This window comes from Falco peregrinus, chromosome Z, assembly GCF_023634155.1.
Source record: "Falco peregrinus isolate bFalPer1 chromosome Z, bFalPer1.pri, whole genome shotgun sequence".
Classification (NCBI taxonomy): domain Eukaryota; kingdom Metazoa; phylum Chordata; class Aves; order Falconiformes; family Falconidae; genus Falco; species Falco peregrinus.
Genome location: NC_073739.1, coordinates 66017449 through 66033677, shown reverse-complemented (window position 1 = coordinate 66033677; position 16229 = coordinate 66017449). Strand labels below are relative to the sequence as shown.

The following is a 16229-nucleotide window of genomic DNA, read 5'->3' as shown; positions in this document are numbered from 1 at the left end:
GCTGCAGCCATTTATCATGAACCTGATCTTTATTTTGCTTAAGAGCCTATGAAGCATGTGATAAATTAACTTATATTACAGCAGCCATAGCAGGCTGGCAGAGGTACCCAGGACTGAACATGTTTTTTGTGGCTAAGTTACCTGCAGTCTTAAAAAAAGTTGTAACTGTGAATCAGTACAGTTAACACATACATTCAGACGTGTTTCACCACCATGTTTCTCTGCTTCCAGAATAAAAGCTAAGAGGAAAGCTATAAGCAGAGGTGGGAGGGGACATAGTAGAGGCAGATAAAGGCAGGTCTATAAAACATGTCAGACCCTGTTAAAAAATTACATGTGCATGATGCAATGCAATTTTAATATTTTATCTTGCTATGTTCACAGTATGGTTTGTTTTCTATCAAGTAATTTGTACTACCCTTGTTTAAAACAAATTAAGTACTTTTATAAAATGAAAAAAAACCCAAACCAACCAAAACCCCAAACCAGACCTGTTTAAAAATCAGGCATCAACTCTATATAGTAAAGAATCCACTTTATCACATTTAAAGACAACAGAGAGAAATGGTTTTGTAAGGCTGGTGATGAGGAAGGCCTCTGAGAGAGACTAGCTTTTGCTTTAAGTCTGCTCTGTGTGTGTTAGGCAAAAAAAGGGGGAACTCAGCTTCCCAAATCTCCCATCTCCCAGCTGACTGCTTTTACTGCTGGACAGTACATACGGCAGGACATAACCCGTCTGCTTCCTGACTGTGTTTCAAGGGACAGTTAGGTGTGCTCTGGCTATTCTTGCTCGACCAGGATCAGCAGGTGACAAAGACAGTGGAAACCCGTTTTTTTGCATCCCCCTTACTCTTGCCTGTGAGGAAGGCTCTGAGCACTCCTGACTCCAAGGATGACTGTACATGCCTGCAGGGTTGGGTCACAAGCATTGTGAGTACTTCTAAGCACTGATATCTAAAAAGCCTGTTAGGCATCAAAGACTTCGTTAATCAGACTCAGGATGGACACTGTCACAGAGCCATCAGTTTTCAGCCCCAGCCTTTCCTAAGTGCATTTCTTTAATCTTACTCATTTTTGCTGAGACTTGTTTGCTAAAATGCTCAATCCAACACATCTAATTGTTTGCAGGATGGGAAGTTTCCCTTTCCTCTGCAGCCTGCTTCTAGCACAACAATGCTGTTGATTTTTCTTGCACTTTGATATTTCAGAATACACCTGTATTTAAATGCGTCATAAAAAAGTGTGTGTGCATACTTGTATTTATCAGATTAAATAAAACTATTTTAATTGTAATTCAGTTCAGCGCTAGATTTTAGTGTAAGAAGTAGAAGAAAAGCCAAGGTGTTGTAGACAAACCATAACATTTGTTCGAGGGAGGGAGGTTCTGCCATCAGTGCTGCTCAGAGCAGTACCTGGATCCTAGGCCTGCAGAGACAAGGTGCAGCGCTGGAGACAGAGACAACTGTCAGCAGGAGGAGAATGGAAGCAAAGGAAATGCAGAGGCATCCCCTGGCATGTTTAGTTACTGCAGAGTGCAGGTGTGATTTTATCAGCATTAGTCATTTTGAAATAGAATGGGGAAGGAATACCGTGTGCAGGTGGTGTGAAAGAGTAAGAAGCAGGGGAGCCTCATCTAAAACATGAGAGAAGTCAGTGCGGGCAACAGCTGGGGTGAAAGACTGAGTGGCTTTAACAAAGGAGGAAATTGGTGTCAGTTACAAAAGTGTTTAAATAATATTTCACAATGGAATAAAAGTGGATTGCATTCTGGGTTTTTTGGAAGCAGGATGAAAGATGACAGAGATGGATTACAGTATTCCAATATGAAGATCCTGGATAAACTAACTCAGCATTGGTCCTTCAGGCTTTCTCAAACAACGTGACAGGCTATCTAGCATAAAAACATGCTGAGAAACGTTCAAATTCCAGAAACACAGTGACTCATGAATTTCCAAAACAGTGTTATAACAAGTTGCTGTCCAAATTTCCTGCTGTACTGTATGTAATGCATATTCAGTGGTGCTGCTGGCACACTTCCCTCTGACTCAGTATAGAACCACTGCCCCAATTCAGAGTTAGGTGACCACTGTGCTGCTGGAGCTTCTGTTGTTACAAACAGATGTAAAACAAATGTCCCAGTTCCTTAGTCATCAGTATCCTCTTACAGATGGCAGAATCTAATTCATCTCTGACCTGATGACCATGTATAAAGATGGGCAACTACCTTCTACAGTTCTGTGCCCTTCCAGTTACAAACAATTTTCAGCTGGATTAACATTTAGCTCTGGGGAGCTGGCCTCCCCAGCTAAAGGGAGAGAACAGGAGGCTGGAAGGAAGCATTACTCTATACATGTTTTCTCTTTCTTTCAGTGCCTAATGCAATGATAGTACATCTTAATGCTACATGACCCTTCCTGTGGATCCTCCTTGCACTGTGTGTTTGATGACCTCTTAGAGCCATGGGAAACCAGGGGGGAAGGTGAGGAGGAAGGTAAAGTGGAGAGAATTACAAGTACCAGCCTTAGCTATACAGACATGAAGGGATTCACTGATGCCAGGGAGCAAGATAACTTGCCTACTCCACCAGCCCTGGAGTAATGCTCCAGGGGGATTTCTCTCAGTTCTCCTCTTTTTCCTGTCCAGGGTCTAACTGCTAAAGAGAGGCATTTCAGCCTTCAGGAAATCTTGACCTGCCTATGTACATGTTCACTGCAGCTTGTAAATAAACCAGATTAAAGGGTAATAATAAAGAATTAGCATCATTGAGCATAGACTGAAATGATCACATCCAAATCCGCTGAAATTGCAAAAAGTAAGAAATCAGATTGCAATAAAAAATTTGGGGCCTTCTCTACTCATTAGATGCCTCACAAATATAAAGAAAGAATAGCAAAGCCTCTTTTCTTTCTGTTTGTTTGGTGGGTTTTTTTTCCTTTCCTTTTAGTACTCTGGTGGTTTCCTTGAACAAAAGACATCACATGGCTTTACATGCCTTCCTAGTAAAACTTCTGCCCTCGGTACATATGACTGTTTCATACCATGTGGAAATCTGGAAATAAGAAATCGTATCCTAAAGGCAATTTAATTGAATTGATAGTCTGGCTTGAAGGAGTCAAGCTCGAATTTTTCCCAGAGCACATTACTTGTCTGCTGAACTAGAATGAATTTTTCAAAGGTTAGGTGTTGCCTAATGTGTGCTGGAAAACCACCTTTGTAGGTTTGCAGTGGGGCAAGATGGTATTTGAATCTGCTGGAATGCTTTACATATTCATATCGCCTGAAGGTTGGAAACTCTTTATCACCAGCAGAGTAGCACAGATGACAGTAAAGATACAGTTCAGGCAAAGGAAAATGAGATGAAAGCAGTTCTTGAGACTCACATTTTCTTCAAAACACTGTTTTTGAATGCCAAGTCCAGATGTCTTTTGTGGAGATGTACTAATTTGCAGAGTATGTTGTACTGGATCCCAGGGACAGCTCAGTTAAGTACAGCTTGATCCCTGAATGGACTTTAGCAGTAAATATGGAAAACACAACAGCTTTTCTTGGCTATAATGAGAGGAGTGACATGCCATGTCCCTGCAGCTCAGACTGAGGTGAATTTACTCCCTACAGCATTTCATTCTCTACAGCACTCTTGCTGGCTAGATTGCAATTAATTTTTTAGCAGTTATAGTTTCTACAAATTTTACTCTTGGGGCTATAATTCGCCCTCCAAGAACCTATCCTGAATGGCAGGGTAGCAAAAATTAGACACAGTAAAGGAGAGCAACCTAAAGCTGGTATCTTTTTTTAACTCACTGCTAAGAAGTCCAGGTGAACCGTATTATAACATGTTTTACTCCCATCTCAAATAATCCACACAGACCTCTTGTAATTGTCTGGTTTTTGCAATGACCTTTCTACCACACCACTCTTAAAATTTTGTTGCAAAATTGGACAAGGCTAAGTCAAGAACAGAGGTACCCAAAGATGACAGAAGGACATGGGTGGATTTTATACTAATCCTGAATTTCTGGTTCTGCAGCTGACGGGATTCATAAACTTTACTGATGTCCGGAGATCTCCAAGTGTGTGCAGCCACATACCTGAAAACACAATAGCTAGAAAAATTGTTGTTACATCCTTGGAAAACATGGCTTTTCTTCACCATTACAATTAATTTCTGTAACTGCAAGATGCAAGCCTAAGATTGCAGTTGGCAACACAGCAAATAATTAGGGATGCTCTACCTTGTGGGGTATATTAATGAGTCATATTAAATAAGAATATTCGTGTACTCCATTACATATTAAAAAAACCCCAAACAACCAAACAGCAAAACAGAGAACAATGCAACATGCACACACCTGGGGAAGGAAGAGAAAGAAAACCTGTTGAATAACTAATGCTATGAAAAGCAGTAAAACCTTTGCCAGAGACCTTGTAGATTTTCACACAGGTTTACAATTGTGTTTGATCCTCCTTCTTCAGCTTCTCATGGGACCATTGTCTAGCTTTGTCATTCTTTATTATGAGACTGACATCAGTCAGCTGGTTTGTAGCCAGCTGCACTAATAACAAACTGGCAGGGAGATCAGAAATTACTGGAACTATTTGGTCATCGTGAAACTGAAAAAGGAGGGCTACTCCAAAACTCTTGAAGGCAGAAAGACACACTCTTAAACACCATTTCCATGATAGTTGTTTCAAAGCAGAAAAAGTCTACAAAGTTCAGATTGTTTCAGTTTATTTGATGCTATGTTGGCATTAAGAGATGTGAGGAGGGCCAGGCCAGAAACCTATCTCCTCCAAGAGGGATTAATTTAATATTAGAAAACAAAAATGTATATTGTCAAGGACCCAAACCTTTAAAAGCAAAGAAGTAATTTATTAAGGAGAATGACTTATTCTATCGCATTGCCTACAGCTTTGTAAGTAACATGCTCAATTTGTTTCTAATACAGAATATTACAAGACTGCATAGGCTTTTGTATCAGCTACACAAGCACAGTGTGCAATGGATTTGCATGTTTGGCTGTCCCACTTGCACAGTTTTTTTAGAGAAATTCAGCTCTCCTGTGCCAAGGTCACTCACTCACAGCTTTATAGTTCTCACCTGGCTCCACAGGAGTGTATAGTGACTGGCTGACTGCTTTTGAATATCTGGCTGAAGTGAGAGCTTGACAAAGCTTGGGATTATCCATCCTATTAATACCCTTGTGAGTGGTAAGAAGATGGAAACAATGACACAGTGCTTTCCTCTGTGCACCTCTAGGTTTCTGGGTGGAACTGCACATGTCCTAAGGTAGCTTTTGCCATTGCCTGCCATTTTTCTGTTAATTTCCTATTATTTCTTCTACAGCTTTGGTGTGATCAGTAAGGCATAATTTTACCCCCTTTAAAAGTTCCTGAAGTAAGAACAGCACAACAGTCCGCAGAGGTACACCGAGTTTAGCAACCATGGTGTATTTGCCAGCTGGAGGGCACCCCTCTCAGGTGTGAATGGCTGGAAGCTGGGTATAGCCTGGAGCAGCTGTGGCTATGTGTACCTGTGTCATACCAGCGCATCTGCCACTCACTGCTCCCTCACCTTTACAGCCAGTGGGAAGTACACCTCTTGAATTCACTTGGGCCTTCATGGCCAACATGTGACATGAGATCAGAATCCTTAGAGCTAGAACCGTTACGTTTTATTGATCACTGAGAGCCAGGCTGTCAAGCTGAGTGCCATCACACACTCATCCTCTTGGTGGACTGGATATCAAGGTGGCTGCTCTGCTCACAACCCAGCATGGGCAAACTTAATGACAAAGGGTTGTAATGCGTATTTCAGGGGTTCAAGCAATGACCGATAGATGCACATTATTTGTGTGTCAGGCATACCCACTGGTGCCTTCTCTAAACAGGTCAGCAACAGAATGTGAGTGCTTAGGCCTCTACATGCCCAAAAGAGATTCCTTCTACTTGAGTTGCACAGGTCAATGGCTCCTTTGAAGGGATAGCTGATGGGCCACACAACTATTTATTTATCTGCTGAAGAAGAAATGCCATTAGGAGTGGCAGAACAGGGACAGTTGGTAGTTCGGTTAAGCAAAACTGGGTTAGTTGCTCTAAAAAGCAGTGCAATACAACCTACGAGTGGTGGGGACGATGGAGAAGCACATGGCAGAAAACCGGAGCTCTGAGGCTTCTGTGACTTTATATATACCCTGGCGTAACATTTTAAAATCAATGTGGTCAAAAAAGTTCACAGCTCCTCTCCAGCTGTCTGCTGGCTTGAGGTTTGTGGCTGTAGTGAGTAAGGAGGGCAGTGAACTGCATGGAAATTCATACAGCACTTAGAAATACTCCACAGAGAAATGCTGCTGACAAATAACAGGCAAAGAACAAGTACACAGGGGACCAACAATGCAACTACACACAAATCCCAGAGTGCTTGGAAATTTTTGCCCAAGGAGTCAAAAGAAAGCAAGATCCACCCTGGGATGAAACAGCCAGCTAAGGGTACTTCAAAGGTATTCGGTTTTTTCCTGTGTGAGTTATCACTGCACATACACACACACAAAAAAAAAAAAAGATTGTGCTTCCTAGCTATAGTCTGTGTTTTACTTTGGTACTCACCATTTCAGTGAGTTTTTTTAAAGGTAAATCTGTAATATCACACTCAGCAATATAGCATGCAAACTGTGATGCAGATCTGACCGACGCATCTGAGTAACAGCTGCTGAAGTATACCCAGTTTCTTGCGTGGAAAGCTGAGTCCCACTGTTTCTGATGGAATCTTCCCCAACTGCCAAAGTCTTTTCACAAGTAATCTCTCCAAGACCTGAATCAGTGCCCACTGAAAGCAAAGGGAAAGATTCCTTATTGATGGCAACTGTCCCAAGTAAGCCAGAGGTCTAGGCTACCCTTGCCAGAAAATTTTGTTTATGTGCATTTTCATGACTTTTAAAGCTTCTCTTTTTGTAGTTGTCTTTCTTATAGATCGTACTTTTCGGTGAACTTTTTCCCAGACACTTCACATACTGGATAAAGCAGGGTTGATGTGTTTCTGTCCCTGATTCAACATAGAAGATCATGTTATCAGATTAAGAGACCTGCTTTAGGCAGGGTGCACTGGGAAGCATATGCAATGTTAAAACATTCTGCTGTCCGATGGCCCGATTTTCCCTGTATAAACACATGGGATGAAGATAAAGGACTCAGTCATGTGCTAAAGAAAACGGTGTGGTGCTCTCACAATAAAACCATAGCAGCCAGGTTTTTAACAAGTTTGCCCAATGGTTGAAGTTTACGTGCAGTTTGGCCTCCGAGGTACGTATAGACATTCCAGTGCAGATGGGAATTGAGGGCAGATTTCACTGTGGAAATAACTGGGACAGTCTTGCAAGCTCTCAGGGAAAGCATGGGAGCCTGTGATCACATACATACTCCTCTGATGCCACTAAATGGAAATTTATTACCAAGGTGTAAATCAGGTGAACAAACCTGTCCGAAAGGGGCTCATTGGGGACTCAGCTATCTATGAAAACAGGGAAGGAAAGAAAAAACATGCGCCTTTAGGTAAGAGTATATTTCTGGAGGAGCTCTAGCCCATCACTTATTGCACTTGTTATGACGGGGTAGCTGTCTGCCTGCAGAAAGTAAGTGCTGTCTGTGGTATAAACAAGTGCACTCAGAGTGCAAAGGCTGTCATATTTTGTTTAACTAAACTTGTTTTCTGCTGTTGGAGTAGGAACAGGAACTGTGTATGCAGTTGCAACTCACTGTTTTCACAGACTAATATTGTTTTAGGCCAGACTTCAGTTAGTTTAAAAAAATCCATCCCTACCCCTACCCAGCATTAAGAACAGCAAATTTTGTTACGCTTTCAATACCCCAACTAATTATTCACAGAACAAATCACAGCTAGCTGGGCTTTGGCTGTCAGAGGTTAACCCTAACTTCTGACTCCTTTGACATACACAAACATATCAAGAGGAGAGACAAGGTGACACTTGAACTTGAACTGCCTCTACAAAAATTGCTAGGGAGTTGGTGGCACCATAAAGAAATGTGATTTCAAGGGCTTAATAAATCTAGTCTCAGGAAGAAGGCAGCAGTTTCCCAGGCAAGAGTAAACTGCTCACAGTAACTTTCACAGAGGCAGGATATAATCTTTTGTGCATTGTCAGCCTGGCTGCGTCCTAAACAGCAGCTGTATTTCCATAACAAAGGACTTTAGTTATGCAAATCATCCCTTTCAAGCCAAAGGACTGCAGACAGGATAGGTGAGATCTAGCCTTCCCTTAGTAAAGAGCGTTGCAATTCTACAGAAGAAAAGATGCCAAGTGAACGTGACCACCTCCAAATCCCAAACCCACAGAGCCAGCACAAAGTATCGGTGGGAATCATCTTCGCTGCCTCTACCACCCTGTACCAGCCCAGATCCCTTGAACTCCTACGCTGGAAAGGGAAGGGATGTCCCCGAGTTTGCTTGCAGTAACTCAGTATCCCGACCTGGGCTCTTATTACACACCCGGATGCAAAAAAATCGGTATTTACTGAGGAGATAAGTAAAAAAAAAAGCAGCTTCGATGCAAAACAGCCTCCCCTCTCCTCCCACAACTGGCCAGTAATTTGAAAGCCCCGCGGTAACTTTGGAATTCAATCTCCTTTTGCTCTAAGAGATTAAGCCAGCTGGGCAGTGGGGACAATGTCTCTGTTCGGTGTGGCATTTAATATCTAGCCTGGAACTCAATGTGTAGGCATTTCTCCTCCCCACATACTGCAGCTGAATGACTTTGCTGTGTTGATTTGAAATGACCTGACTAATCTCAACTTCCTCTAGCAGTTTAATGAAATGTCAGAAGTTAACAAGGTCCACAGAACTGAAGAAAGACCATTCAAACAATGATGAAAAGAAACACATGGACAGCAGTTTTTAAACAGTCTGTGGGCTATTGGAGATAATTCAATGAGCTTTAGTCAAGCCGCAACATAAACATACTCAGAAAGGACCAAAAAATGTTTAACATAAAGCCACGGTTTTTACCTGGGATGTTTAATCTACTTCAGGATTACAAAAAGAAGGTATACAGGAAAAGCCAAAATGAGGTAAAATGGGGGGTGGAGGTGGTGTGGGTGGAAAGAAACCCTTTCTGCCCCACTCAGATCAGTTGGTGTTTGGAAATGCAAAGTTCAGTAGCACTGGTTCCACCATCTGAAATTACAAGAGAGAGAGGTAGAGAGAGTCTGGCAAATTGAGTCCTGTTCCTTTCCAAGAAAAGTTCAATGGTGTTCTAGCTGCGGAATAAAATAAATATGCTGATCGTGACTTCAACTTCACAGAACACCAACTCAGAGGGAAAAGCTTACACTGTACTCCCCCATCAAGCATGGTACAATGAGCTAAAACAAACATATCAGTGCTTTCCATATTATTAATATTTTACTTCCTAATAGGAAGTTACTGAGAGCTCTGCTACAATAGCATTTTCATTACTGAAGACAGCCCCCAGATTTCATGAGCTGCCCATGGAAATGAATTTCTGCTTCCCGTCAAAGACAAGAGGGACACTTTTGCTGGTACAGCCTCTCCCAGCTATTACCAAACACTAATCCTTTTCACATTAATTTTTTTCCTCAGGTGCCTTCATATCCATTATAATCATGTCAGATGTTTAAGTGCAGTTGTCCTCTGGAGTAAAACATCTTGAAAGGCAAAAATACGCCTTCTGGAGGCTACCATATCTCTCACCTTCCTTATCACTGTTTTGCTGCAGAGCACAGCCATTGCAGCATCAGCCTGGAGGCATGTATGCAGGAGTCTCTGGGACTTCCCAGAACGCAGACTATCTAGCAAAGATGCAAGAGTCTCAGTTACTCTGGGAAGTCTCTCCTTCCCACAGCAGCTCCAGCATTCAGTTACACTGTTGCGTTGCTGCCTCTCAGCTTTCCATTGCACCACGCTGGAAAGACATCCACCCTCAACGTGGGGGCACAACGGAGTTTTAAGCAACATTAGGGCTGACTGCACATTCTTGCATGCTAATTTTGCCCTAAGGTCAGCGCCCAAAGGTACGAGATGCCAGCTCGGAGCAATGATAGGGAACCAACTGCTTCTTGCCACCTTCACACCCTCAAGATCCCTAAGGAAAAGAAGTTGCATGATCATGTAATCAAAGGCCAAGGGTTGTGTAGAAACCTGGTGGAAAAGGGGGCAGTTTGGAGGCTGAGCAGGCAAACTGTCAATCTAACACCCATTCAGACATTTTTTGTACATGGAGCTTGAAAGGATGAACTTTTAAGAAAAAAGTAAATGTTACATAAAATGTCTTCCCTGAGCCTGTTGGTTTTTAATGCAGCATTTGAATCCTGAATGCTCATTTTTGCTGTGCAGATAATCTGAGCTGCAGGATTTAATACATTATGTTATTAATCCAGACAGAACAAGAAAAATGTATTTGTAGGAACAAATGCAGCTGTGAGTGACTGGAAGAGCAAGGGGAAACAGAGCTAATACGCACAGGACAGATTATGAAGACAGCTAGAACCTGAAAGGAAGAATCTAGGTCATGATAATATTAAGAAACTGGAACAGATGAGGCTAGGCCATTACACAGAAGGCAATGAGGTTAGTACAAGCATGGATATGGAGATCAGTCTCTTGTCACGGCTGAAGGCAGACATAAAAGCCCCTTCATCAGCCCTTGCCCTTAGAAACTACAACTACTTCTGTTCATCACAAAGCCTCCACTGAAAAAACTACTGCATTGGTCTCCCTGCTCAGACTGTCTGTGATCACCCACAGACATGTCCACAGCTTCACCACACAGGCATCTCCACAACTGCTCACGGAGCTTCCTGGGAATTTCCCTGGCTACTGATTGCTTTGGCAATTTTTAAAGGTCATGCTGGGTTAATGCCTTATAGATCTTGAGATCTGGATTTTGGCTTGATGGTATTAGCAGATATGATTACAGCTGCTTGAGCCTCATGCAATGAAAACTTCAGCTTGCATCACTGAGTTACTTCATAATATGGAGGGCTGGATTTTCAGAGTGCAATGAGGTAGGGATGGTGCCAAACAAAGCCTGGTACTATTATGAAGAAAACCTTAGACTCCTACTCAATGCCCAGAGCTAACAGTATTTCACCTCACAGCTTACTTCAGAAAAGCTCAAATGTCAGAATTCAGTATTTCCAGCAGAAATTACTTTTCTTCTATGAGAAGGTAATAAATTACATTTCAAAATACACCATTGGGTCCATATATTACTTTTTCTGCTCCACTAAATCACATGATGATTTGCTGGAACAGAGGACATAAGGAATTGGAATTAGCTGGCCATCACTGCAGGGTCACATGAGCAAGTAAGATGAAGTGTGCATTTGTGGAGAACTGCATTATGTGCTTGCATGAAAAGAGACACTGCAATCTACTTCTGGTCTTTTAGCCCACTTAAGTTGCCATTAAATTTTAAAACATTACTTAACTTAGGATGTTGACAAAGAAAAGAAACCCTAAAAATGCCATTCTACTTACACAGTCCTAACTTGCTTCTAACACTTGCGAATATCTCAACTGCATATAGTAAAATAAAATAAATACTTTCTCATAAGAAAATGTACTCCAGGTGATGAGTATAATGAAATATTTGTTATCACTTTAATGCTACTTATCAATTTGTAATTCAAATCAAAGTTGTTAAAGGCCTGTATAAATAAACAGTGCACAAGAACCTATCTCTGCAACCTGGAGCTAAAACAGGCTTTTAGAAAGGTACTGAATAATTTCCTTCTAAATATTGTCAAATCATTGTACACTGCACAACTGGAAAACAGACAAGCGGACAGAAGATGCAATTAACTTCACCATTAACTCTGTCTTACTTGGGAATTGCTGCTGAATTACTAGATCCTAACAGGATTTAATTCTGCTGAAATCAATGGGCCTTCTACTATCTGCTTCAATGGCAAAGATTTAACTTATGAAGTCACTCAGATGGAACATGGAGGGACATAACCAAATTGAAGTACCTGTGCTCATCAGGGTTTGGACCTAAATTAAGCACTGAAATTACCGCAAATAAGCACAAGAGCTTAACGTGAATTAGCCAATGATGCTTGAAATCCTGCATCTTTCATTCTTCCTTTTTGGTGTTTAAGCACTTCTCATCTGTACCAAATAACTGTGGAGAGTTTAGCAACATGCTACAGCTGTGGAACTGTAAATATGTAAATTTGTTGGAAAGATGAGGAAGTTTGTTGGAAAGTAAAAAAAACCCAACCTCTTTTAAGTGGTGACATGCACTGCTGAGAATGTTGAGGGAATGCTGCCATGAAGTTACATGCAGTGATGACTACCTAGACATGCAAGGAAGTATTTTATGGGAGAGGTCAGACCCAGTCCCTAAAAAGCAGATGCGTTGGCCACTGCTAATGTCAGCACCACAAGACAGGCTCACTGTCAGGCAGTGGAAAGGGTGGGCAGATACACCCTAGGGAGTAAGGAAACCAAGTAGTGGAAGACAAGAGCATACACAGGGAAAATGACCAGGATGGGGAAAACACTTCTCTCTAATACAGAACAGATGATGGATGTATTCTCCAATTATGATTTAAAGGCACAAAAAGTTTCACAAGAAAAAAGATATATCTGAAATAATTGTCCTATTCTGCAGATAATATTGCAAATCCATATGATCTTGTAATTCATACAAATCAAAGGACATTTATGCAGTTTAAGGAGCCTAACTCAAACAAACAGATCTACATCATTACTACAAAAAAATCACATAATTTCCCAGAGAAGCATGGTAACAATCTAGGTTATGTTTTTCATTGCCTTTCTGATGACAAAATGAACTCTTACCCTGCAATGTAATTATCTTTCCCACTCAACTCCTACTTCACAAATATTGCATCACTCCAACTATTTTCCTCTTTTACTGTGGAATTCAGCATTGCTCAGAATCCTCTTTCTATTATTCTACAGATGTTGATTATGTTAATACACTGAAATTCTGTACGAAGAGGAGTTTTTACTCTCTCCAACCACAAAAGATGACATTCCACTAGTGTCTGGCAACTTAATTATTGCATGTTTTGGGTTAAGGCTCAGACTCAGAGATGGTAGGTCAAGGAAGGTGTCTGTGTGCTTACACATGTACACCCTCTTAGTTAGTAAACAAGAAGTTAAAAAAACCAAACCAAACCAAAACCACAACTCAACCCTTCCCAGATTTTTCCAGCTTCTGTTAGGAATTACTTAAATTATTTGATTTAGTCAACAATTCTGAAGAGTGCTAGCTTTGTCTCTCTGCTCACAGCCAAAATGGCTAGAGTAATATAGTGGAAAAGCACACTGAGAGACCACTAGAGTAAGACCCTAACAGGGAGGGAGCAAGCCTGTGATGAACATTGTGTTCAACGTGAATCTATAAAACCACATGCAACCCCTGACAAGACAACTTCATAGCACATAATAGCTCAGTTAACAGAGTTGAAGTGAGGTCAAGCCTGGATTTTCAATTTTAATTGTCTCGCTCTAATTTTTTTTATCCTTCTGACGTTTTTCATTGTAAGATCACAACTTGTGTACATATTGGTTCTCAATAGAACACTGCAATATGAGTTTATTGTTTCTTTTAGTTGGGATTTTGTAGAGGAAAACCACTGCCAAAACAATTTCATAGTATATTCAAAATTAAAAATGCATTTTACCCCAAATGACTATAAATTAACCTAAACAGCAAAAAAAGACAATAATTTCTTAATTTTCCAAACAAAACAGAAAAATAACTGCAACAAAAAAGTCAAACAAACTGAACAATTCTGTGAAAGCATATTTGTTAATAAAGGTAAGGACAGTTCCTCTGGAGGAAAGAGGAGTTCTATGGCCTGAGGCTGAAAGTTGTGTGTTTTGAGAAGTATGCTGTAAAAAATGAGAATACGTGAGTTTCATTAATTTTTGATATACATTCAACAAAACCAGGAGAACTACCTCACTCAAATCTGAACCATTTCACTTTGCATAATCTTTTTTTTAGAGGAGCAAGACAGGTTTTCTGTCAAGCACCTGAAAGATGTGTTTTAAATTTGTTTCAAAGGTGCATCTTTTCTCAAGATCACATGGAGGACTGTTCATTCTCATGCATGACGGTGTTGCTCAAGGCTGTGGCCAAATGTCACAGTACCATTTGTCACAGCCACAGGGAGAAGGGGGAGTTTTCACAATAGAAATTGTGCAATCAGATTCGCCAGTCCAAGGAGGATTATAAAGATGTGAATGATCAATGCTGGCCACGTCAGCCGCCCAGCACGATGCAGGGAGATCATGTAGATGAGGGACGGATACACGAATACAAAGGCCAGACCACATGTTGCTCCAGAGTATCTGAGGAAAGGCAGGGAGAGGGGAAGAAGAAAAGAAAAAAACAGAATGCTTTGCATTAACTCTTATTTCTGGTTATCATTTCCCCCCCTCAAACCAATGAACTGTCAGTCTGGCTGAACAATGTCTATCTGCAGTCACTAAACATCAGTTTCTGTTCCTTGCTGTCCTTTACCTCCTTCAATGGCATTTAGTTATCTCCACTCTGTGTTGCTCAGCCCCCTGCTCCCCTGCACCTGCCCTCTGACATGCCTCTGAAGTTTCAGCCCCATCCCCACATGCTTCTGGGACTAACTGCCTATCTTTGACTTGATGTTTCTACTTTCTTTGGGGAAATTTGTCAACACGCAACAGAAAGTGACTGGACAGTGCATCCTTTATTAGGCATCCTTTACTGTCAGAACTACAAACCTCACTGCACACCAGCCATCTGAGGACACCTGTTAAAACGTGAGCACAGAAACACTCCTGAATCTTCAACTTTTGTTTTAATTTATTTAATGAGCTTCTAGCAAATCATTCTCCAGACCTGGAAAGACCAACATGACCTCCTGGAACATGATCAACCACAGCAAATGAAACATTTAACTGTCCTTTTTGTAACCACCCCCTTGCTTATCAAAACCTCTTTATTTTCCCCTATTGTGAGTTTCCACCAACTAAGTTATACTGCAGCCAAATATGCATTATTAACTAACAACAACTTATTTTATTTCAAATATATGAACATCCCTTTTAGACAGATGAAACATCATAATACAGAGTAACCACGTGCAACACAAAATGAGCGAATACCTAAGTTAAGATCGTACATGGACAATTTATCACCTGGAAATTCACTATTCAAAATATCTGCTTACAGTATGAACATATCAGCAGAGACCAGGATCAGTTTGCAAACAGAGAAATGTGTTGCATGATATTTATTTGGAATTAATAACCAGACCACCTCTATTACTGGAATACAAACATTTTCACTAAAAGGACAAGTAAAAAAAAAATGAAACGAAAAAACCCTCAAGAATCAGCTACTGAGCAAAAGTAAGTTATTTTCCTACTCTGGTCAGACTCAAGCCTGTCATTCTGGTTTTACAATTGCAGATTCCTATATTTTTAAACACCTCCCTCTCCTGGTTGCTGTAGGAAAGATGCAAACTAGGCAAGAATGGTGGTGTTATTACAAATATGTAGAAAATAAACCTCATTAGATTGCTTCCTCTAATCTTTCTCTATTATAGAAATCCTAGGTGTTTCGTAACATGGTAAATTTAAGATATCACGTAGAAGTATAATTTTTATGTCACTCTTCCCTTTGAAGTTACTTGTTTTCTTGGATTTTAATTACAGACTTTCAAAATAGCTTCAAATGGTCTTAACATAAAATAAAAACTTGAGAGAGGCCACACAAAAAACAAGCAGCTTTTCTATGGACACCATATTCTTTCAAGGGTATAGTTACAAGGTCCTCAAATACAGATCCAATGAAATCTTGGGAATCATCCAAATCACCTCAGATACAGAGGCACAATTACAGATAGGTGCTTCTCAGAACTTCAAGAGAGATGATTGTCTATGCTGCTATATCATTATTTACAACTTAAAAGGTATAAGCCTCACAAAATACAATGACACAATTACCTGCACTCATACTATTCCTTTTCAACATCAAGAGACAAACATGGAGCAACAACACAGGTAAGTTCATTGTGCAAGCAACACTCACCTTATGATACCTCCTATATTTGGGTAAAATCTTGCCATTGCTACTCCAGCTCCTACGATTGCTACATTCAGGATGAGCACATGGAAAATGCTACATGGAAGTGAAGAAACAGTGTTAAAATCTGTGCTTCATTTATTACAAAATACC

At 40.7% G+C, this 16229-nt stretch overlaps 1 protein-coding gene across 7 annotated transcripts in view; it reads right to left on the bottom strand.

The window, feature by feature from the left end:
• Window positions 1–13486: 13486 nt before the first annotated feature.
• The window catches only part of SLC38A9 (solute carrier family 38 member 9), a 54085-nt gene continuing 51342 nt past the window's right edge, over window positions 13487–16229 (bottom strand). For all 7 annotated transcript variants that reach the window (XM_055791005.1, XM_055791004.1, XM_055791007.1 and 4 more), the window contains 2 exons: window positions 16083–16172; window positions 13487–14362 (listed from right to left, as the gene is read on the bottom strand). In XM_055791005.1, coding sequence (XP_055646980.1) covers window positions 14197–14362; window positions 16083–16172 — 256 coding nt within the window. In that variant the 3' untranslated portion in view covers window positions 13487–14196. The remainder of the gene's footprint in view (window positions 14363–16082; window positions 16173–16229) is intronic.